A 22,296-nucleotide genomic window follows, 5' to 3' on the forward strand; every position below is an offset into this window, starting at 1 on the left:
GACTCCCTCACTGCTTCCCTGGTGACGCAGATGTAGACATCCAGGAGCTGGGAGGGTTTCTAGGCAATGTTTATGCTGCTGTGAGGCCTGGGTCTGAGTTTCAGAGGACTGTAACTTTGTAGCTCCGGGAACCAGCAAAAACCTCCCGTTTTCAAAAGGCACCAATTTCGGTTTGCGTTTCAGTTACAGCTGGTTTGGTAGCAAAACCCAAGGCGTGAGAACACACAGGTCAGGCCCTTCCTGCTCCCAGCTTCCCATGACCCCTTACCACCCTGGGGACCCTTATCCACAGCCTCCACTGCAAAGGGGGACAGCACATCCTATCCCTCCCACACTGCTCCCCAACATGGGCTGTCCCACTGTGAGCAGCAGCTTCCACACCATTAAAACCCACCGGAGACTGCTTGGAAGCTCCCCCACAGAGGGTAGCAGCCACACCACCCCAAACTGCCAGGCGCATCCATCTTGATTCAATGGCAATCCTGCTTCCCAGACTGGAACACCCACCAGTTTTGAATGGAGAGAGGACAGCAGAGAGGGAGCGGGCACAAATCCATCCCCCAGCTTTGCTTCGTCACAGGCACAGCTCCAAAACCAATCCTGGCCTCTGGCCCGAGGGAAGAATAAGAGGAAGGGGAATGATGGCCACAGCCCCTGACCCCTCTGTTAGCAGAGCCCCAGGCCCCTGGTGAGCATGGGAGTCTCTATGTACATGTCCGCTTACACCAGGTGGAGAGGGCTCTCATGGAGGGGGATGCATGTCTGGGGACAGGGTGGGGGACAGACAGCAGCTCAGGGCCATCAGATGGCTGCCAGCTGGCCCAGCACCATCCTGAACTGCTGTGTGCTGTTGGCGAGGTCCTTGACACGCTCCATCACGTCCTTAGAGGCAGCGGGAGAAGGGTAGTGGAGGGCAGCTGCCTTGGTGGTCACCACGATCTCTTTAAGCATCTCGCAGAGGAGGTTGCTGTAGTGCATCATCTTGTGCTGGACATCCTGGGCCTTGGCCTGGCGGGACAGCGTGTCCCCAATGAAGACAAGCTTGTGGGCACTGAGGATGACGAATTTGCTGTGGGCCACAAAGATTTTGGGGGGTTGGTTGGTGTTGACAGCGGTGAGGAAGGCATCAACAGCATTCGTGAACGTGGTGAGGTTGGTCTCACACTGCTCCAGGTAGAAAAGGAGTAGCTGGCGGTCAGCAGGACTCAGCGCCCCGCTGCCCCGCGCCGGGCCATAGTGCTGGGGGGGGCTCCAGTTGGACAGGTCGTTGTCAATGGGGCGCGTGACCTCCTGCTCCAGCCGCTCAAACTGCTTCAGCTGTAGGAGGGACAGGTGTGAGGCAGGACAGGGGTTGAGCCAGCGCCTGCTCCACTTCCTCCAGCCACCAGCATGGGTGGCTGCAGCCACTGGCCCTGGGTGACAGCTGTGCCACAGGGAGAGCAGCAGGGGACAGTGCCAGCCCCCAGACAGCCGTGCCAGGCTCCTCTCCAGGAGCAAGGTGCCAATGCCCCTCTCTGCTGGCACAGCACCGGCATTGGAGGCAAGCCAGAACCCACCATGCAAGAGGAGGTTGTGGTCCAGGCTGTCAGCAGGGGGTACAAGTGGAGCAGGACCCAAAGCCCCCTGCCCACTGGCGCTCACCCGCCACCCTGGCTCTGTTACCTGCTGGTGCTCCAGCTGGTCCTTGCTCTGCCGGATGATGTTGCCTTTCTCCAGCAGCTCCTTCTGGGTCTTCTCAAACTCCTCCTTGCCCTGCAGGGAAGGAAGGGGCATGACATGGGGGTCAGCAACACTAGCCTTGCTGGGAGAAAGCCTCTGCCTGCCCTGGGACACTCCAGGTCCCCCCAGTCCTCAAGCTGGAAGGTAAACACAAGACACGGGTGGCAGAAGCACCACCGCACTCAGAGCTGCCCAATGACCCTGTTCCAGGGAGCCACTGGTGCAAAACCCACCTGTGGGGAGCAGCCTCCCTGCCCACACCCACCTGGAGATGGACGTAGTCATAGTCCTCCATCCAGCCGCTCTCACTGTTCTCGTAGGGCCCATCAGGTGACTCCTGGGCCAGCAGCTTGGGCGGGGAGGGCAGGGGCCGCGACTGGATGCTGCTGGCCTTGTCGGAGGGGTGAGGGGTCCCCTGGCCTCCACTCTCTGCCACCAGCTTTGTCCGTTTGAAGAGAAGGGAGGCGTTGCCATGAAGGAAGGAGGCCAACTGCTTGGTGTCATCAGGGACGCCACGCGAGTGCATGACAAAGTGCTCCAAGTCATCCGTCCCCGGCTTGCCGCCAGCCAGGGTGCTTGGGGCCCAGTGGCAAGCATCCAGTGCTTGGCCATGCCGTGCCAGGGCCTGGTAGACCTCCTCCATCTTCTGCAGCTGCTTGCTGAGCTTGGTGTAGAGGGAGCGGTCAGAGGCCTGGGCAGCATTGCCCACTGCCCCCCGAGCAAACTCCAGCAGGTCCCGGAGGGCTGTCCGGACACCCTCGGCCGCCCCACGGATGTTGGCAGCATTGGCCTCCATGTGCTCAGGGCTGCGCCAGTTGGTGCCGATGAAGGACATGAGGTAGGAGACAGCACCGCCAATGCCATGCTGGAGCTTGGCCAGCGTCTCCATGGCGGCATCCAAGTCCAGGGAGAACTCCTTGCCGGCTCCCTTGGCCGGCTCCTTCACAGGCACTACATCCAGTGAGGACGTGGAGATGTTGCTGCGGGTGCTGCCCGTGCTGGAGGCCGAGAGGCGTTTGGCATCAGCACCCTTGACCTCACGGTCCACTTGTGGCGGGACGTCGTATATGTACTCGCCCTCCATGTCCAGGGAGCCCTTGCCTGGGGCATGCAGGTCCCGGGGCACGTCGTATACCTCCTGGGAGGGGAAGGCCGGCCCCCCCAGCTTCTTGAGGCTGGGGGGCACATCATAGATCTCATGGGAGAGTGGCAGCTCAGGGGCACCTTTCCCAGCTGCTGGTGGCACATCGTAGACATCCTCCAGCAAGTAGGGCTCCTGCTGGGCCAGGATGAGTGGGTGGCGGGAGGGGTCAAAGGTTTTCTGTTTGGTGAAGGCAGGGGGCACATCGTAGGTCTCCTCCCGTGCTGGGCCATCCGGCACGTCCTTGCTTACCGAGGGGGGGATGTCATACACCTACAAGGGCAACAGCAGGCACCATCAGTGTTGCCAGGTGAGCCAGCCCGGGTCCCGCATGGATGCTCAGGCAGGCTGCACTGTGCTGCAGTGCATGTAAGTGCCAGTCCTGGGTGCACGAGACAGTGCTGGGTGCACGCCAGGACAGAGCTGAGCACCCCTGTTGCCAGGGAGGCTGGCACAGCCTTGATGCAGCACCCCCAGTCTCCTGCGTCCCCTCTGGGATGGGAAATCACAAAATCCTGGAACAGCCCAGGTGGGAAGGAACCTTGAAAGATCATCTGGTCCAAGCTCATCCCCTAGCTGAGATCATGTAGTACCCTGTCCCCCCACATCTTGAAAGCCTCCAGTGCTAGGGGTGCCACCACATCCCTGGAGAGGTTGTTCCAGTGAATGACTGTTGCCACTGTAAAAGGTGTCTTTCTTATACAGAGAAGCTGGGAGCTTCCCAGCAGCACTTACAGTTTGGTGCAGGTTCTTCTCCACGCTGGGGGGCACATCATAGATCTCCTGCCCTGTGTCCTGCCCATTGGGACCCTTCACTGCCATGGGGGGGGTGTCATAGACCTGGAGGTGGCGACACAGGATGGTGTGTCAGGGACATTGTGCGCACCCACCTCCTCCCAGGGACTGGCTGGAAATGATGAAGGCACCAGAAGAAGCCCTGAGGCCCAGCTCAGGGCTGTGACCAGCTTTGGGTGTAATTTGCCCAGGTTTAGATCCCAGGCCGTGCCAGAGCACCCCCTGCGCCAGAGGAAGAAGCCAGTGACAGCCCCCACCCCCTCCAAAGCAGTCTCACCTCCTGGCTGAACTGGCTTGGGATCCCTCCTCGGGCAGGCGGCACATCGTAGATCTCCTGAGAGCCCGTGGAGAGGAGGTGGCGAGGGAAATCATACTCATCCTGTTCACCCTTGGGGGAGTCGTAGACATACACTTGCCCCACACGGGTGGGCACCAGCATCTGGCAAGAGGGAAAGGGATGAGGTGGGCACCGCCAAGCATCCCCTGCCTGCCCCCCACCCCACATCAGTCACCCCAAAACCCAGCGACGGGGCTGGGGAGAGGACAGATGCCAGATCCTGTACCAGACTGTCCGGCACCAGGGAAACCGATGCCCACGGGAGGGCGCTCCCCGGCTGGGCGTGCATGCTCCTCGCAGCAATGCTGGGGACGGGGGGATGATATCACCAGTTATTTATAGCGGCGAGCCTTGGCAAGAGACAAAGCCCAGACTGCACGGCCACGGTGTGCAGAAGGGACCCGCCGATCTGGCCACCAAGCCGTGAGCAGGGGACTGCCAACATGGGCAGACCCCCGTCCACAGCTTGGTGCCCACCTTGCCATAACAAGGAGACATGAGAGAGGCAAATAACCAAACCCAGAGGGCTGTGGCACCCTGCTCAGCCAGTGCTGGGGGGCAAGAAGGGCTGAGCAACCAGAAGAGGTGATGGGCTAGTCCTCTGTTTTAGGATGCTCCTCAAGCCCTGGCTGTGATTTGGCAGCCCCACCCCTCATCAGCTGCTTCCCAGGGACGTATAAGTCAGGATAGCCTTCCTGGAAAATGTGATGCTGAAAGGACCTCACTCCTCTTCCCTGGGATGATGTGCCAGGGAAGTGGCATATCCAGGAGAAACCTGGTGTCTGGGATGTAGACATTAAGCTGCCCTGGACAGCGCCACCACACTGGAATCCCCATGTTGGGGACAGATTGGTGGCTCACCCCTGCCTCACTGGTAAACCCGACTGACAAGCACTGACAGGCTCCCTGGCACAGCCGGGACACGCTGGCACCAGCTGCCTGCCCCTGCCCGCTGTCCCAGGAAGGGGGAAAATCTCAGCACTGGGCCAGGTACCACAGCTACCTCCATAGCGGCAAGGTCTGGCCAAGGGGCATCTCTAAGCAGCTCTTTGGTTACCAGCACCCCATGTCCACCCCAGGCACAGCTGCTGTGCCTTCAATGATACTGGCAGAGCCACCATGCAAGACACCAAGAGGACCCGAGTACCAAACACTGTGCCAGGCCCAAGCTGGGTAGCCCACACCAACCAGGACACCTCAGTCACTGCAAGGACCCCCCGCAGTGTGCCTTCTCCTGTCAGTGGCATGGGGAAGATGTCCACACACCCCCCATGATAGATGCAAGGACTTCGCACTCCAAGAGACAGTGGCAGGCACGTAAGCCTGAGTCCCACAGCCCTGGCACTGTGGACCACAGAGCACCCCACAACCGTGCCGCCACCCCCCAGGACCCTCATCCTACCTTTCCCTGGGGCTTGTGCCCTTCCCAGCTCCTCATGTCCAACGACGGGGGCACCTGGTAGATGTCTTGAACCTGACTGGCTGAGGGAGGAACCTGGTATACGTCCTGGGGGGGGCTGGCAGAGCCCCCAGGGTACGCCTCCACCGCTTGGCCCAGGGAGGGGGGCACCTGATAGATCTCCTGGCCGGGGCTGGGGAAGGCGTGAGGAGGCGTCTGCTTCGGGTAGGTGGGCAGCTGCTTAGCCGGGGCAGGTGGAAACTGTCCTGTGGGCACTGAGCCCAGGTAGAGACCCTGCTGTCCCTTGCTGGGGGCCGGCATTAGGTAGACATTGTCCCCTTGGGGGGTATAAGCAGGGTGCATGGGTGTGTACTGCGAGGCAGGTGACAGCGGGGTGTAACCCCCTTGGTGGTGGTAAGGTACAGCTGGCTGGGTCACCGGCTGCTGAGGCGGGACCTGCCCCTGCGCTGACCCGGGCACTTGCTGCTGCTGCTGCTGCTTCTTGTCGTACATCCCCACCAAGATCTTGAGGCGATTCCCGGGGACGATGCCCTGACGGCCATGGAGCGAGCAGAGCCACCAGCCATCCAGCCCCTGTGTGTTCCGTTCCAGCACCGTCATGATGTCGCCCTTGCGGAAGGAGAGCTCGTCCGGGGACTCGGCCACGTTGTCGTACAGTGCCTTGGCCAGCACGTTCTGCAAGACAGCCCCACGCCAGGACGGTGAGCCAGGCCCTGCCGGCCAGTGGGGAGTCATCCCAGCAGCCAACAGTGCCCAGCACCGGGACGCAGCCCCGTGGGCCGGGGGCTTTGCTGAGCGGGAACCACCGGCTGGATCTCTGCACTCCAGCCGCCTTTTCCTTCCCTGCTGGAGTTCAACCCATCCTTCCCGGAGGTGGTGCTAGGAAGGGGCCGGGCCCTTCCGCCTCCCCGGTTTCGGGGGGACCTCCTCTGCCTTTCCCTCCCCTTCCCTCCGCCGCCGGGGAGGAAGTGCCAGGGCGGTGAGTCAGCCGTAGCCGTGGCCATCCCCACGCCGGCCACCGCTGTGCCCAGGCCCCCTCCAGCCCAGGGTGCCGGCCAGCCCCATGGCAGACACGGCCCGTGTCATGACGCCTTGCCCAGGCCACGGTTCGGAGGCACCTGCCAGAGCTCTCGGGCTTCCGCCGGGACTCACCGGTGCCATGGTGGCGGTGGGGCAGGCCGCGGCCTGCCGTGGGCTCCCGCCACCGCCCGGGATGGCGGGACTGGCCCCGCCGGCCCTCCCGCCTCCCCGCAGCGGCCGGGCAGGGAGGCTCTGCCTGCCTACTGCTGCGTCTCCCTGCCCGCTGCCGGCGCCCACCCGCCTGGCGGCGAGACTTGAGCCCGGGAAAGGCAGGGGTCCCCCCGTGGGCCCCAGAGCGCCCTCGCCCCACGGGCAGGGGGGACCGCGGAACGCGGCCTCGCCGCCGCCGGCACGGCAGGGCTGGGCCAAGGTCACGCGAGGGGGTTCGGCCGCTCCGAGTTGGGGGGGCCCTGCCCGGGCTACAGCCTTCCTCCGCCTCCTCACCGGGGCAAAGGCCGGTGCGGGGGGGGGGGGGGGCCCCGTGGGCCGTTACCCCAGGGCCCTGCGTCCTGCCGGGATGGGAGGGAGGCCCACGCGTGTCCCCTGTCCCCGCGGGGACAGTGTTCCCCCTCCCCACCGACACACACACCCCCCGCTCACCAGGTAGTTCATCTTCCCGCGGGGCTGCTCCGGCCCTAGCGGCGGGGGGCCGGGGGCCGGGCCGGGGGCGGCGGGGCGGGCGGGCGGCGCGGTGGCGGCGGCGGCGCCGTAGGGATCATTATAGCGCGGTGCCCGCCCGGGCCCGGCGGCCCCGCCCGCCCCCATTGGCTGCGCCGGGGCGGGGCCGGGGCGGGGCCGGGGCGGGGCCGGGGCGGGGCCGGGCCGGGGCCGGGGCGGGGGTCGGGGGGGGCACCGGCAGCGGGGGGTGCTGCCGGCGTGCAACAGGGGTGCAAAGGGTGTGTAACGGGGAGCAAAGGGTAACGGGCACGCGACGGGTGTGCAACGGGGGTGCAAAGGGGAATAGGCGTGCAACAGGTGTGCAAAGGGCGTGCAGGAGGGGTGCAAAGGGTAATAGGTGTGCAACCGGGGTGCAAAGGGTGTTCAGTGGTGTGCAAAGGGTAATGAGTGTGCAACGGGTGTGTAACAGGCGTGCAAAAGGCATGTAAATGCTGCTCGAAGGGTAACAGGCGTGCAACAAGGGTGCAAAGTGTGTGCAAAGGGTGACACATGGGCAAAGGGTGTGTGGAGGGTAATGGAGGTGGCCAGGGGGGTGCAAGGGGTGTGCAACGGGCACGGGGTGGAGTACTGGGATGTGTTTGGGGTCTAATAGATATATCGGGGGTGTGGAGGTGAACTGGGGTGCGAACATCTGATGGGTGTGGAAGTGGGGTGCAATGGGGTGTTGTAGGTGTGTAATGGACAGGGGGTGCAACAGGAGTATGTCAGGGGAGTGTAATGAGGGGTTACAGGGGTGTAATGGGACATTACAGGGGTGCAGCAGGCAGAACATGCACTGCAGGTGTGTGTAATCTGGCACGTGTGTGTGTAACAAGTGTGTAGTGGCAGAGGTCTGTGTGAAAAGCATGCGACAGGCGTGCGTGCAACAGGTGTGCAGCGGGTGTGTAACTGGGGGTATTCTGGGCAGTTAATGGGTGTGTAGTGGGTGGGGGAGTGTAAGTGGGGTGTATAAGGGGCAGGTAATGGGTGGGTGCAGGTGCAATGGGTGTGTAAGGTGAGTGTGCAACAGGTGTGTAAGGCAAAGGGTGTGTGCCAGATGTGTAAGGTGGCACACCTGGGGGTGGCATCAGAAATTAACCTCTTGGGTTTAAACCCTTCTCCTCTCTCCTTTGTTTTCCCACGGCTACACATCCTGCGCCAGCTCAGGTGCTGCTCCAGGGGGGTGGTACTTCATGGCACACCACGGCACTCCACGGCAGACGGCACACCGGCACACCGCCCGCCCGGCCTGTTCCAACAGCCCAGACACGTGGCCCACAGGCTCCCCAGCACCTGGCGAGCCCGGGCTTGATGCTGTTGCACGCTGAGCTACAGTCCTTGCCCACAGCTCCGGTGTTGCCGGCATCAGCATGGAGGTGGGAGCAGGCTGGGAGGGCAGCTGTGAGGCTCCCTGTGATCTCATGGGAGGCACGTGTGCAAGTTGCACAGATATGTGAGCTGCAGGACGTGCAAGCTGCATGGGCATGCATGAGCTGCAGGACACGTGTGAGCTGCATGGGCACGCACAAGCTGCAAGATGTGGTAACTGCATGGTCCTGCATGATCTACCAGATGCGCAAGCTGCATGGGCGTGCATAAGCTGCAGGACATGTGTGAGCTGCATGGAGGCACACGACCTGCAGGACACACATAAGCTGCAGGGACATGCACGAGCTGCACAGACACGCATGAGCTGCATGGACACGCATGCTGCTCACCAAGCGAGCGTGGCCCAGCGCAGCAGCGTGCGAAAGAGGCGGGTGTGGACAGGTGGCAGGGAGCACACGGCTACGTGTGAGCATGGACAGGATGCGGGGGTGCCCAGCAAGCGTGCGAAGCACGCACACGTGCAAGGAGCACAAAAAGGGAGCCCAGGGCTGTGCGGGTGCATGTGTGAGCAGGCGGTGAGCAAGCCTTCGTGAAAGCCACGGACTGGTGAGTGAGCAGCACTTGCTGAGGCAGGCAAGGAATGCACCTCTGCCCGTGCACATGCCTCCAGGCCTGTGTTCCCCCACCATGGCATTTCCTCTTGCCCACGCTCACCCTTGGGGGTTACCTTTGGGCCACGCCAGTGTGCAGCAGAGTCGAGGCCGGATTGCAAACGCGTGCCCTTCCCCAAAAAGTGGGGCTCATTCAGCTCCCTGAGAACCACCACCACCATCCCCCAGGACCGCCAGGCTCCCCGCATCATCCCCTGCTTGGAGTCAGGTTCCCCTGTGCATTGCTGGCGGACAGGGAAACTGAGGCACAGCTGAGGGTAGGAGATATCCGGCAGCAGGGTCTGTGGTTGCACCACAAACCACAGCTACCCCGGCAGGCGCAGCCAGAAGACCGCGGTTTCCTCTTGCTGGTGGCAGCGGTGACAGCACAGGGGCTGAGCCCCACGGACATTCCCAGGATAGGCTCCAAGCTCCCCCGCCACTGCAGCAGACCTCACAAGGCCACAGTGTGTTTGCTTCGAAGACCCTGAGCCCAGTGAGGGTCCACGCAGCTGGCAGCAAGGGACTCCCCTGGGACCCCCGGGCCATCCCCAGGGTGAATGTCCCACTGCTGAGGGGCTGTGAGCTCCCCACTTTGGTACCTAAAAGGAACAGGGACTTTATTTTTCCCCCTCCCTGTGGCAATGCTGGGATCAAAGTATATCCTGTTGATATGCAATCCTGGCCATTTTTGGTGCATTGGAGCCAAAATTGCTGCTTGCATCTGCTGAGTGCCCTGAGGTGGCAACAGCTCCAGTGCCCCCCTGCTTCTGCAGCCAAACGCCTCGGGGGCAACAGACGCCAACAGGTCTCCTGTCAGCTTCTCCCACCTCTAAGAAAATGAAATGCCAAAAAGAAGATCAAAAGTGGAGCGTTATGGGGGCCCTGCGGCACTGGGGATGCTCAGAACCGGGTTGATGCAGCTGGAACATCCCTGTGCCGCTGGTGGTAGGGTACGACAAGGGCCCCACCAGTCCCGCACTGTGGTTCTTCTGGCTGGGTCTGGCTCCAGCAGATGCGGGGCTGGGTGTTTCAGGATGGATGCTGCTCAGGATGCAGGTTGCCCCAGCAACGGTTGCTATGGAAAACTCTTCATTTGTGAAATTTCCAGCCATATTCGTGTGTCCGTCATTGTCTTCGGGAGAGTCCCCCCGCGTCTGGCGAGCCAGGCACGGCTGGCTCTGCACCAGGCAGGCTGCCACTACGGCTGCAGGGGACTGTCTGTGCCGGGCCTGGCTTTCCCCAGCTTTTCCCACTGGGTCCTGGCATGGGAAGGCGTCACAGGACCCAAATAAATGGGGGGTTCAGGGGAACGTGGTGGGCATGCATGGGACCAGGGAGCAGGCTGTGCCGCATCATGTCATGCTGTGTTGATTGGCTAATTGCCGATTAACGTCCTGTCAACCTAGCCATGTCCCTGTCCCAACTGTCGGACAGGGTGTGTTTCGGTGAACCCATGCAAGGGCACAGCTCCAGGATGCCAGGACATCCTGGGAAAGGAGGTGGCACTGGGACACTTGCAGGGCTGAAGCTGTCCCCAGCGGAGACCAGCAGCTCCGGACAGGGTTGCCTGCTCCTGCCCACAGCACCTGCCTGCAGCCCTGCCAGGTCTGTGCTTTGGAAAGCCGCCTCCTGCCTCCTGGAGCAGCAATAGGATTACACAGGACTGAGTCTCCTAGCAATGAACGGAGAAATAAATCCTATAAGGCAGAATGGGATTTATTAGACTTCAATATTCTGGAAATAATGAGGACATTTCTCTTGGCTTGTAATACCATGGGACCCAACAGGATCACAACAAGGACTTATCCCCATGCCGTTCTGTGGCACTGGGTTAGATATTAGCTGTGGAGAGGAGATGGTGGGGGAGACCGCTCACCCTTCCGGAGAGCAGGATGGCGGCGCACCTCCTCATCTCCAGAAAAGCTGAGGCGGAGCACGGGCCTCAGGCTGCCCCAACAGTAGTGACTCTATTCATCTCCCCATTCATCCCCCAGTGAGGGCTGGCGCTGATCCTGACCCCCAGCTCCGGCTCACTGCTGGGACTGGGAAGGGCCGGCTGTGCCACTGCCACCAGATGAACTTCAAATGCTGGTGTCAGAACCCACCACTGGCACGAGGATGACTGGGGTGGAGACCTCACTCAGATGGGGTGGAAGACCTGTGAGCCATCCTGTTACTCCCCATTAGTCCTGAACCCACCACAGCCAGAAACCCTGCTGTGCTGCTGGATGGGACATTGCTGTGAGGAAAAGAGGTGGGAGAGGCTGAAAACAGCAGCTTGGAAAGATGGATGCGGTGCCCTCAGCATCACTGCCCGGGCAGCAGCTATTCCTGGCCCTGGTCCCCACATGGAACTGCTGTCCCAGCTGTGGGGAGATGCCTCCCCAGGCCAGCACAGCGCTCCTCTCCCTCCTTTTCTTGCCTGCTAGCTGCAGCATGGCACACAGTCATGTTTTGCCCCATGGTGGCTCAGCTGGCCCCAAATCCCATCACAGTCCTTGGGGTGGCCCAGTGGGGGCCCACAGGATGCACCCCCCAGCAGCCAGCTCTCAACCTCCTCCCACATCAAGAGCCAGACATTTATTCCTGCATCCCTATCACTGAAGCAGCTTTAAATGCACATTACCTCCCCATCCGCGATTTCCCTGGCCCTGTAACAGCCTCCCCTGGGCAGCCTCCCCAAACCCTGCTGAATGGCTCGATAAAGGCGAGCCCGCGGGCATGGGTTGGATGCAGCTGGTTTTGCTGCAGCTCTGGAACGCGGCCACCGCAGCAGAAGCCCTGACTGTCGGGGCACACAGACACAATCGCTGCCTTGTTTGGGGCCCAGCCGCACAAGGGGCCCCTTCAGGCAGCTGGGGAAGGGGGAGCTCCTCCAGGGAAGGGGGAGCTCCTCGGGGCGAGGTGATGCTTGGGCCATAAGGGACTCCTTGCAGGGCCAAAATTACCCCAAGCAAATGCCCTGGGTGGGTCCCAACCTGTGTCGGAGATGTGAGCTTCCTGGAGAAGACGGCTCAAGGTGGGAATGTCTTAAAAGAAGGATCCACATTTCCTGGGAGCTTTGGTCCCTCCAGAAAGCTCAGGGTGGGCGGCAATGCCAAGGGCTGGCAGGTACCGGGGCCACGCCCCGCTTTGTGGGAAGGTGGCCGGGCAATGGAAACGGCAAGCAGAGTGGGGTTTTGGCTTTTTTTTTTCCCTTCCTAAGCAGCCAAGCCGTGTTTTCTGGAGACCTGTAAATCACTCCTTGTCTTAAGGAAAGAGAGATGAGGAATACATGATCCAACCAAGCAAAAACGTGGGATGCTTGGGAGTGCGCACACGGAGGAAGCCAGGAATCAGCCCCAGGCTGGAGGTTGCCTCCCAGCCATTCCCCCTGAGCCCGTCCCAGCTTGCCAGGCTGGGAGCTGGCACCGCAGCCCAGCATCCTCCGAGCCGAGCCTGGCACACTATGCTGCCACGAACTGGGGAGCCCAGCGGAGAGGGGAGCTGAGGCTCTCAGCCACTGCCATTAAACCCACTTTTCCAGCAGGTCAGGTTGCTTCCAAGATTTCAAAATTTTCCACATTTGTTCAGCTGAAGGGAAGGAAAAAACCCCAGGGAAGAGAGGCTGGAGTGCTTTTGGAGAGCAGTGCTGGGCTGGCAGGCAGGATCCTTTACACTGGGGTCACTGATTTTCCCAATTTACCAGCATGCCAGTGGAGGCTGAGCTGGCCAGATCCCACAAACAGTTAGTGCATGTGTAAATTCAAAGCCACTCCCCTGAGCCGTCTGGAGCCTGATGCTGCTGCAGAGCTCCCTCTGGACAAAGCCTGGAGCTCTTTAAAGCTTTTCAGAGCAGGGCTGGGTTTGGTGCCTCTGGTCTTCAGTATCTCCAAAGGTTCCCCTGTTGCATCTCCATTCAGCTCTTGCTTATACACAACACACAGAACTATCTTCCACGTCTAGACTCCGAGATGCTTGTTGAGCTGCTGGAACAGAATGAGCCCTAAAATGCAGCTGCGTCAGAGGCCCAGCACAGCAGGCAGCACCCAGCAGTAGCTGGGATGCGTGTACCATGGCAAGGATTTTGGTTGGCAGCCCCCAGGGACCCAGGACTGTGTATGGGGTGACATAACCATTCCCCACCTCCGTCCTGTGTGCCAGGCCCCAGGACCACAGTCTTGGGGGGACACAGGGCAGAGACAATCCCCCATATCCCCCCCTTCCTCCTCAGCTCCAGCAGAGTACAGCAAAAGGCAAATAATTTCCCCCACTGCCTGCTCAGTGCTCACAGTGGGCCCAGCCCTCCAACCCTGCTTGCGGCCACGCTGGCTGAGCTGCCACCCATGCATCTCACTGCCCATGCCCATCTCACCGTCAGCAAGGATCTGCTGCAAAACAAGCCCAGCTTGCCTTGGGGTCCCTGCTGGGAGTGACCCTGCGAGCAGGGCAGGACCCAGCTGGCTCCCCAGCCCAGTGCCTGGGGAGAAGAGATGGAGCCAGAGATAGTCCTGCACCACCCTAAGCAGGCCAGCAGCCCGGCTACAAGAGCAGCACCTGCCTTACACCGCAGTCCCCTCCGAGGTCCAGCCTGGCAGCTGGGGCTGCTCGCTGCCAGCCAGGAGTCCTGAGCTGAAATCTCCTCACAACAGTGCCCTGGGCAGGGACTCCAGTTGTTTTTGCAACCAAAACCAAAGCACTAACTGACTTGGAAGCGTTTGGAGATGAAAACATGTCATCACCCCTGTTGTTTTTTTTCTGTCCAATTTCAGGCTCGTTTAAGCAGGTCCTTAACAGCTGATTCTGTACATAACAGGCGCCAAAGGCTGCAGCTCCCCCCCCGAGCACGTGGTGTTTTGTTCTTGTCTATCCTGCAATGCGACCGCAGAGCAAGGGCTGACTCAGCAGCTGACACGTGAGCCCAAAGATGAGACCACGTCCAGAGCCGCAGGCAAGAGGCCAGCAGCAGCAGCGGCATCGCTCACCCCGTTAGCATGAAGGATGGGGCTTGTGCCCCTTTCCCCCCCAGCACAGTGCTGCCCCACCAAGCGGGCTCAGAGCGTCCTGTGGGCAAAGGCCGGTGAGCACCTCTGCTCAGAAGACATGCAAAGGCCAAACACTGGGAGCTGCTGAACTCAGCCAGGCAGAACAGAAGGGATGGCCAAGATGGCGGTGCGCTGCTGGCCTCCAGCTCTGGCCGCTTGCTCCACGCCCAGGCGCCTCGGTTTGCCCTCCCAGGCAGCTTCACTTGCTGAATGTCCCTGCATGGCCAGGCCTTGGGTGGGTTTCCTTACTCCTGTAGCACTGCTACAGGAGGATGACACTGTACCCATCACCGCATAATTCTGGATTAAATCTCCTAATTCTGGATTTAATCCCACCACCAGCCCCAGTACTGCAGTGGGAAAGCGATCCAATCACTTGCCCTGATCCTCAGGCTGCTATCAAGGCAGACACCAGGGATTTTCACGATCACAGTCAGACACTTGTTACTGCGTGTGACCCTTAATTTCTTTGTCCTCTTCTTCCCACACAAACCACGCTGCCAGCATGCAAGAATGGTGGGATAGAATACTTTATTCATGGGAATGCTCAGATCCTGGCCTGTCCTGCTTTCTGCAGCAGCTCCCATCTTCTTGACAGCATGAACAGGAAGGATTTCTTCATCGGCTTGCTTAAAACCCCCCCCAGCATCATCAGACCCGCCCCACAAGTACAGACAGTTTGGCTTTGTCCAGGCAGGAGCGCAGCACGGAAGGGCAGGGAGCGCTGTGGGGTTGGCAGAGCGGGGAGAAGGGCTCCAGCCCCAAATCCCATGGCTTGCACACGCGCACAGCAGCCACAAAACTCTCCTGCAGCTCCTCGCTCAAGCAAATACACCAGCCGAGCCTTAGTGCAGGTTCCAGCACCTTCCCAGCTTCAGGAGCTCCTTCTGCTGCCAGAAGCACCCAGGGCTGGCAAAGGATGGTTGCCATCATCTCTTCTCCCTTAGAAAGCCACCTACCAGAATCACGCCGGTCTCTTCTGTCACCTGCTGGACCATTTAACCCTCGAAGTGCCCCCTGCCCACTGACAAATACCCTCCCCAAACTACTATAGTAAAAGGAAAAACCTGTACATTGAGACATACAGGCTAAGTCCTGGGTAGAGAACGGTTTCCACGCCTCGTGGTCCGGCAGTGGCTGGCAGCCCCCCGCCAGCGCTCAGGCACAGAAGGGAGCAGGATCCCCCGTGGCCACCCCTGGCACATCAGGGCTTCATCCTGCTCAGTCTGATGTCACGTTCGATTTCAAACTGCCTGTGATCCACACGCTCCAGGAATGCTTTCCTCTCAATGTACCTGCAGGGAGGCAGAGAGGCAGAGGCTGTAAGCAGTGCCTAGAGCAGCCAGTGCTGCTCTCAGCCCAGGGCAAAGCCACCCCAAAGGGATGAGCAGGGAGGGAAGTCATCATCTGCATGCCTCACTCTCTTTCCGTGATCTGATCACTGCACTGAGAGTCTCCTACTGACACCAAAACTGCTCCTGGGCAGAGGTGGGTGTCTCCCAGGGGACTTGCAGAGGTCTGGAGCGAAGGGTCCCTGTAGGCTGGAGCCGTGGGCTAGCTGCTTCTGGTTCCAGCTCTTCTCTTATGGCTGAGAAATAACCTTCACAAACAATGGGCTCAGGGCAGGTTCTCAGCAGGAGAAGCAGCTCTGAGGCTTCCCGGGCAACCCTGCCCATGCACCCTCCAGCAAAGCATCTCAAACCCAACCACAGCAGCATGACCCACGATACAAGCTAATAACAGGCACAGGGAGCAGCAGAGATGCAAACAGCATCACCAAGCAAGTCTACAGCAGCTCATGGATTCAGGCCAGGGGTCTCCCAGCCACGGACCAGCTCCTAACCACCACTGAGTATTTACTTTTCCCTCTCAGCAAGGCACCTGAGCGCTGCAAGGAAGAAGGCAAGCACACCTGTGCCTGGAAAAACACCTTGCCACTCATTAATGGCATGCAGCTGAATTTTAATGTACTTCGCTGGAAACCCTTGCCACAGATAGCCCGGGGTTGTGCTACTAATTAACCTACAGAGGGAGCGAAATTGCAATTCAAAACAGGAGCTGTAATTGAATCATCACAATTGTTTTGCATTTGTTCCAGGGTGGCAAACACTCGGCTGTCATGACAAGGTCATTACACTTGGCACTGGTGCAAGATGCATGATCGGTGTCTCTCTGCCAGTCACTGCTTCTCCTGCACCACAGCTGGTGCCTGCTAACCAGAGATGCCCACTGCTTGAGGGCAAGACCAAAGGCTGCAGGAAAGATGAGCATCGCAGGTTCTGCAGGTTTTCCAGGCTCCCAGGTGGCTGGCAGCGCACATGAAGGGCTTGAAGACCCAACTGCATGGGAAGGTTGAAGCCCCCTCCCACCACCAGTGGTGGTCCCTCTAGGACAGTAGGGCTGCACTGCCTTTGGTGACAAGGTCTCTGTTTTATGCTACAGCTATAGAACCAGTGCTGAATGTGCTCCCAGTACCAGGGTGCCTTCGCCCTTGCTGCGAGAGACAGCCCTGACACTCCTGCCCGCCCACCCAGTCATTGGAAATGAATTAATCCAAATTAATTTCAGCAAGTGATTCCCCCCCGGCTCTGTCCCCAAGCCGATGAACAGCCCCATGCATCCCTGCTGCCACCCCGTTCTCATCGCAGCCTGAGTCCATCTTGTGCTGACACAACCGGGTCAGCTCATCTCTGCCAGCGGCAGGGGTCCAGTGTGGTGTAATGAAGACGATGTGCTGGCCAAGAAGATGTATTTTTCTGGCCCCCTATCCCTCACCATCAGAGGAGGGCTGTGCACCAAGGCCCCCTTCCAATGCCGGCTCAGGAAAGGCGGGCAGGGGAGTGTCGCTTCCCTTCATCCCTGCAAGCAGGGAGGTGACCAGCTCCTGGGGCTGGGCTCAGAGAGGCCACAGGAAGGAAACTGGGGGGGGGTCACGTTGTATATTAGAGTGTGTCATATTGCTGGGTGTGTGGTTTTCCTCCCCCTCTGCTACTAAACACCAATGGCAACCACAGCCGAGAAGGCAAGGGACAGAAGTTACCACTGTTAACCTCGGAACACCCCGACCGCTTGCGCAGCAACGGCCCCAGCTACTGAATTTGAAGCTCCTTCAGCGCCTCTGTGACTCCCTTCTCCCAACCCCAGCAAGGGATCAGTGCCTTCCTCCTCCTCCTCTGTGGTTGCTGTGCCTCTCCAGCAGGCAGGGACTGGCTCCAGGAGGATAGATATGGATCATGAACCAGGAATGCAGTCTCACAGCCGCAGCCAGTGGCTCTGCACAGAGGAACTGCAACGTCACACCGTGGCATTGTCCTTGGCCAGCCACAGAAAAGTGCCGCAGGGGCCAGAGCAGACCCTGCAAGGCACTACCTGTGCATCACCGGGGTTTATGGGGCAGGCAGCCTGGGAACAAGCCTGGCCGGCATGTACTGCATGCACACAGAGGCTGGAGGTGCTGACAGAAACAAGCAGGGAAGCAGCAGGTCTGCAGGGTTGGTGCAAGCCCCGTTGCCCTGCTGCGCCCTGAATTCTGCGCCTGAGCCACAGCTCTGTCTCCAGTTCCCAGCCTAGCTCTGTGCAGCCAGCAGCAAGGCGCTGCCAAACAGCAGTGCAAAGTGCACAAGCAAGGCACCAACACCCGTCCTGTGCTTGTCTAAATAACCTTTGCTACCTGAATCAATACCTTCCCATAAATTACCAGTCCGTGTGGAAACAGGGCAGCTGTGACCCACAGCAGAGGAAGGTAAGTTTGTTGGGAGAAGAGTCTGTCTCTGTTAATGAGGGCAGCTGTAAACTGCTCTGGGGAGGGTTTCATTGGTGCTGCCTGTCCCCTGCCAGTCACCATCAGTCACCCAGTGCACCCGGAGCAGGGCTGCTCCCCCACTGGGCCTGCCCTACAAAGGTGGCCCAGTTAAGAGGCCGCTACACATTTCTATTTATAAAGCACATCAGAGAGGTCGACAGCAAAGGGGATAGCTGCCTCTGCTCTTTACTTCAGCCCCTTCTGTCAAATCCAGGACAGGCCCTCAGGATCTGATACAACCAGACTGCACAAGCCCAGATCCTGCTGCTGGGGGAAATGCAAATCACCGTCTGCGGCTGGAGATATGAGGGGTGTAAAACCAGAGGCAAGGGTGGACACAGCCATGGGGCAGCACGTGTCCCCTCTGCCTCAGGAATCCTGAGGCCATGCTGCAGCTGGCTGATAACTGGCACCAGCAACAGAAAGATGCCATGGCCTCATTGCTCAGCCAGCCACTAGTGTGCTAGCCGAGCACATGTTGCTGCCAGAGAACGGCCAGGGAGGTGCAAGGCATGAGGAGCTCTGGGATGTGAACAGCAACTTCTGCAAGGTTATGGCAAAAAAGAGAAATACAGCCTGCCTTCCCTTCTGAGCAAAAAGAAATGCCTCCCGCCTTCCTCAAGACGTGCAGGGACCATCTCTGTAGTGTGCAGGCACAAATGGCATTGGATAGATGCTTCCAGGAGCGAGTTGTGGCTTTTCTCATCAGGCAGACATTTTTAATTACAAAGCAGGACATGCGGGGACCAGAGGTTTCTAATGCACATTGGCACCAGGGATAACAGCAGTGCCCCACTCCCTCCTGCCTGGGTTGAAGGGTTAACAACTGCTCATTACGACTTTTATAGAGATGTGTAAATGATTGCCCACTGAAGGGTGAGCAGAGCCTACATTATTAAAGGAGAAGAGGCAGCTGCAGAAGGGACAACAGGCTCATGACCTGCTACAACAGGCTACAAAACGACCTGAAGCTGGGTGCAGCTGTGTCTGCAGGATCTGCCCCCCGAGCAGGCTGGCTGCTCCCTAATGGTGCAGCACACTTCACGCTATGGTCATTTGTTTACAGGTGGTCTGTAAGCAGAAACGCAGTGGGCTGTGTCTCCATCGGTGCTCATTCCTTCTCCCTTCCTTTACCTTGGAGGTGGATGTAATCCACAGCAAGCAAATAGTTCGTTTTTGCCCTCACATTACATGCCTGACGAGCACAAACAGATTTGTAAGGAGTGTCTAAAGTTATCATGGCATCAGGTTTCTTGCTTGTTTAATGACAAAAATCACTTGCCAATAGTCAGGCAGATTTTCTAGCCTGGGATGTGACAGGCAGCAAAACCCAAAGCTGTCCCAGCTTACAGATGCTCTTAAAACTGCTGCTCTGCTTTGGTCATCTTTTCAATGTGCTGATCCCTCCTCCAGCCTTCAAGGATGTTAGTGTTTCCGGAAAGGTTTGCCAGGTGTGAAGAGTGAGCTGTCCTGTTTGTATGGGGTGGGAAACAGCACGGCCCAGGGAAGGTCAACATACTAAGTTTGAACAAGCAAGAGATGCCACAAAATGCTCATGCAGGACAGCCTGGCCTGTTTGGGGTGTGTACAGTTCAGCTGAGAGTGATGGACCCTAGTTCAGGCTGATTCCACCGACTGTGGAAAAAAACAATCTGTCCCAGCAATCGGCAGGAGATGGTCTGGCTTTTAATGGTGATACTACCACCATCAGCCCAGTCCAGAGCAGTGAAAGTCCGAAGCCGTTAGCACGCTTGGCAGCCACTCGAACATCTGCATAGAGTGAATTCTTACTCCACATCCCATCAGGACAAACCAGCCAGGTGCCACAGACAGAAACATGACCCTTCCCTGGAGCTGGGTGCTCCCAAAGCAGCCTGCAGCTCCTGATGGGGCTTCATGGGAGAAGTTCACCTTCCTCTTCTTCCTCCATCTCAGACAGAGCCTGGTACATGGCCTGGCTCTGCTTCCAGACTCCTGGCACGGGCCATTTCAATGGAGAGTCTTGCATACAGGGCTGTGACTGAAGCGTTCACCGTGTCACAGACAGCTTCGGTGATGATCTGGTGCTTGTGTGCTCTGCCACACCTGTACACGATGTAAATTGCTCACCTCCTTGGATTTCAGGGATCTCAGAGGAACACCTGTCCCCCTCCAGAACTCCTACTGGGTTGCTCTACTTGTTCAAAGACAAGAGTGCAGAAACAGATCAGGGCAGATCTGACAGAGAAGGGGTGCTGTGAAAGGGAGCAAGACCAAACTGAAAAAACCCAGTTATAAAATTTCTACTTGAAATACAAAAATCTGTTGGAATGCAGAAGCTCTGAGTTTTTTTCCGCAGAGTGAAAGAACAGCTTACAGTAAAAATACATTTTATGAGCTGTCCACTAAGCTGGTTACGTTTTCCCAGTGCTTAGCAAAGCACTTGTAGTGGAAACGCCGCTTCTGATCTTATTATCCTTCCCTGCAGTGCATGTTATTAACTTTCTGTTTTATTTACAGCATTGCCATTTACTTTTACGATACTTCCATTAACTTCATTGGAGTGAACATTGCTTGATGCACACAATCAACGCCCAGTGCTGCCATAATCTTTAACGCACCTTGCCAGCTGCTCTGGGTTTGCATACATCTTTACGCAGGAGGAGGGAGGACTGACGCAGCTGGAACATGTCATTTGAAGAACAGAACAAAAAACATACCTCCTAATTTGAGACTTTAAAATAAAAACCAAAACAAAAACAGGGCAAAGGCAATTGTGTTTCCTCATGGGAGTGCTGCGTTAGACCAGCTCATGCTGCATCTGTGCCACTAGTAGGAGAGAAGATAAAGCACAGCCAGACTCTACTTTTGAAAAACTCATGAGGTTGTTAACAGAGAGTGCTTGCAGACTTACCTGGCTCCCTGTGATACCTAGAGCAGCTACTGGCTTTATATCTCCCTAGGATAAATCCTTAAGAAATCCCATGGGTTTGCTGAACTCTCTGTAGCAAATAATGGGGTTCCTTCATGTATAGGAAGTAGTGGGAAATGCTGGACTACCACTAGGTAAAGTCCCTCTTACCCATCTTTCCCTCGGTTATGGATCGCCAGCTCCTCCACAATTCCCTCCTCCTCCTTGAAGTTCTCCCAGTCCAGTTTAGATTTCTCCAGTGTGCTCATCTTCTGCTTTTTGGAGCCAATCTTCCCGAGGAGGCTGCTCATACCACTTGGCCTCTTCACCCTGACAGAGATAAGGGAGAAAATGTTACTTAAATGCAGGGAAACAGTGTCAGTTAGCAATTAAAAATGGAGCTGAGAAACGTCACATGTGAGAGTGGTGGCCTTGCTGGTGGTGAGTCACTGCCACTAAACAGATGGCCACCAACTTCAGGCAGCCTGCAGGCGGCAAGGTCACACTTCCTGCAGATCCTGCTCCATCGTTCCCCTGGAAGTAGCAGAGTTCATTACACACATATCTCAAGTGCTCGCTTTTTGTGAAAGGGCTTTTTCATTTATCTTCTTAAGAGAACAGAAAGCTTTCAGGCCAAAAGAGATCATTAAATCATCTAGTTTGACCCCTTGTATACACTAGGCCAAGCTATTCCACTGATCACCTCTGTGCTAAGCCTGGTTCTTTGTCCTCGGTCTAAAGTGTTGTTTTCTGGAAGGGATCCAGACTCAGTGCGTCACCAGCGCCGACAACACACCTAGGAATTAACCATTTTGTTGGTATCAACACGCCTGTTTTCAACTTGATTTTGTCTAGCTTTAGGTTCTGGTTGCCACTGCTTATTCTAAATTTAAGACGACTTTGGTGCCCAGGCAGGTCTCATTAGTAACATACTCATATACCATATTGAACTTACACATGATTTTTTTTTTGACAAACAGATGGAGCTCTTTATGCCTCTCATTGAAATGCATTTTGTCCCTGCCCCTATGTCATTTCTAAGGTGTTGTCCTGCTGCTTATGTTTCAATAGTCTTTGAAGATGGGGGCACCAGAATCGCGTGTAACCCCCACCCTCCTCCTGATTGCACATCTGTTTCTGTCCAAGGATTGCCTAAATCCTGTTACACCATCACGAGACACGTTGAGTCCCAGTGCATGTGCTCTGGGATTCTATACCATCTCCCAGGTCCTTGTTTAGCAGGAAGACCACCTTGGTCTTTAGTCTCCTTGTTCTTAGAGGACCGAAATCTACCCATGTGGTGGGGCCCCTGAATCTCCCCTAGATGCTGGGAAATGCACACACAGGGACTCAGGTCAGCTGGGTCGCCCTCCGAGGAAGACAATTCTCAGGGCTAGAAACCCGTAAAACAAACTTGTATTAACCCCTTCTTAAACCCCCCCAGGAGAG

At 57.9% G+C, this 22,296-nt stretch overlaps 2 protein-coding genes across 3 annotated transcripts in view; both read right to left on the reverse strand.

The window, feature by feature from the left end:
• Window positions 1-53: 53 nt before the first annotated feature.
• On the reverse strand, window positions 54-7,270 carry BCAR1 (BCAR1 scaffold protein, Cas family member). 2 transcript variants are annotated; one of them, XM_064459261.1, is made up of 7 exons: window positions 7,093-7,270; window positions 5,395-6,087; window positions 3,933-4,094; window positions 3,596-3,700; window positions 1,985-3,133; window positions 1,663-1,752; window positions 54-1,317 (listed from the first exon to the last, which is right to left on the reverse strand). In XM_064459261.1, the coding sequence occupies exons 1-7, from the start codon at window positions 7,255-7,257 to the stop codon at window positions 802-804; spliced, it is 2,880 nt and encodes a 959-aa protein (XP_064315331.1). In that variant the 5' UTR covers window positions 7,258-7,270; the 3' UTR covers window positions 54-801. The 2 variants fall into 2 exon arrangements, with proteins under 2 accessions (XP_064315331.1, XP_064315332.1); XM_064459262.1 differs by lacking the exon at window positions 7,093-7,270 and adding an exon at window positions 6,565-6,840.
• Window positions 7,271-14,669: 7,399 nt separating this feature from the next.
• Window positions 14,670-22,296, reverse strand: part of CFDP1 (craniofacial development protein 1) — a 69,362-nt gene continuing 61,735 nt past the window's right edge. The window contains exons 6-7 of the mRNA XM_064459264.1: window positions 21,019-21,177; window positions 14,670-15,450 (exon numbers count right to left, since the gene is read on the reverse strand). Of these exons, the coding sequence (XP_064315334.1) occupies window positions 15,360-15,450; window positions 21,019-21,177 (250 nt within the window). The 3' untranslated portion in view covers window positions 14,670-15,359. The remainder of the gene's footprint in view (window positions 15,451-21,018; window positions 21,178-22,296) is intronic.

Source organism: Phalacrocorax carbo, chromosome 8, assembly GCF_963921805.1.
Source record: "Phalacrocorax carbo chromosome 8, bPhaCar2.1, whole genome shotgun sequence".
In the NCBI taxonomy this organism is placed as follows: Eukaryota; Metazoa; Chordata; class Aves; order Suliformes; family Phalacrocoracidae; genus Phalacrocorax; species Phalacrocorax carbo.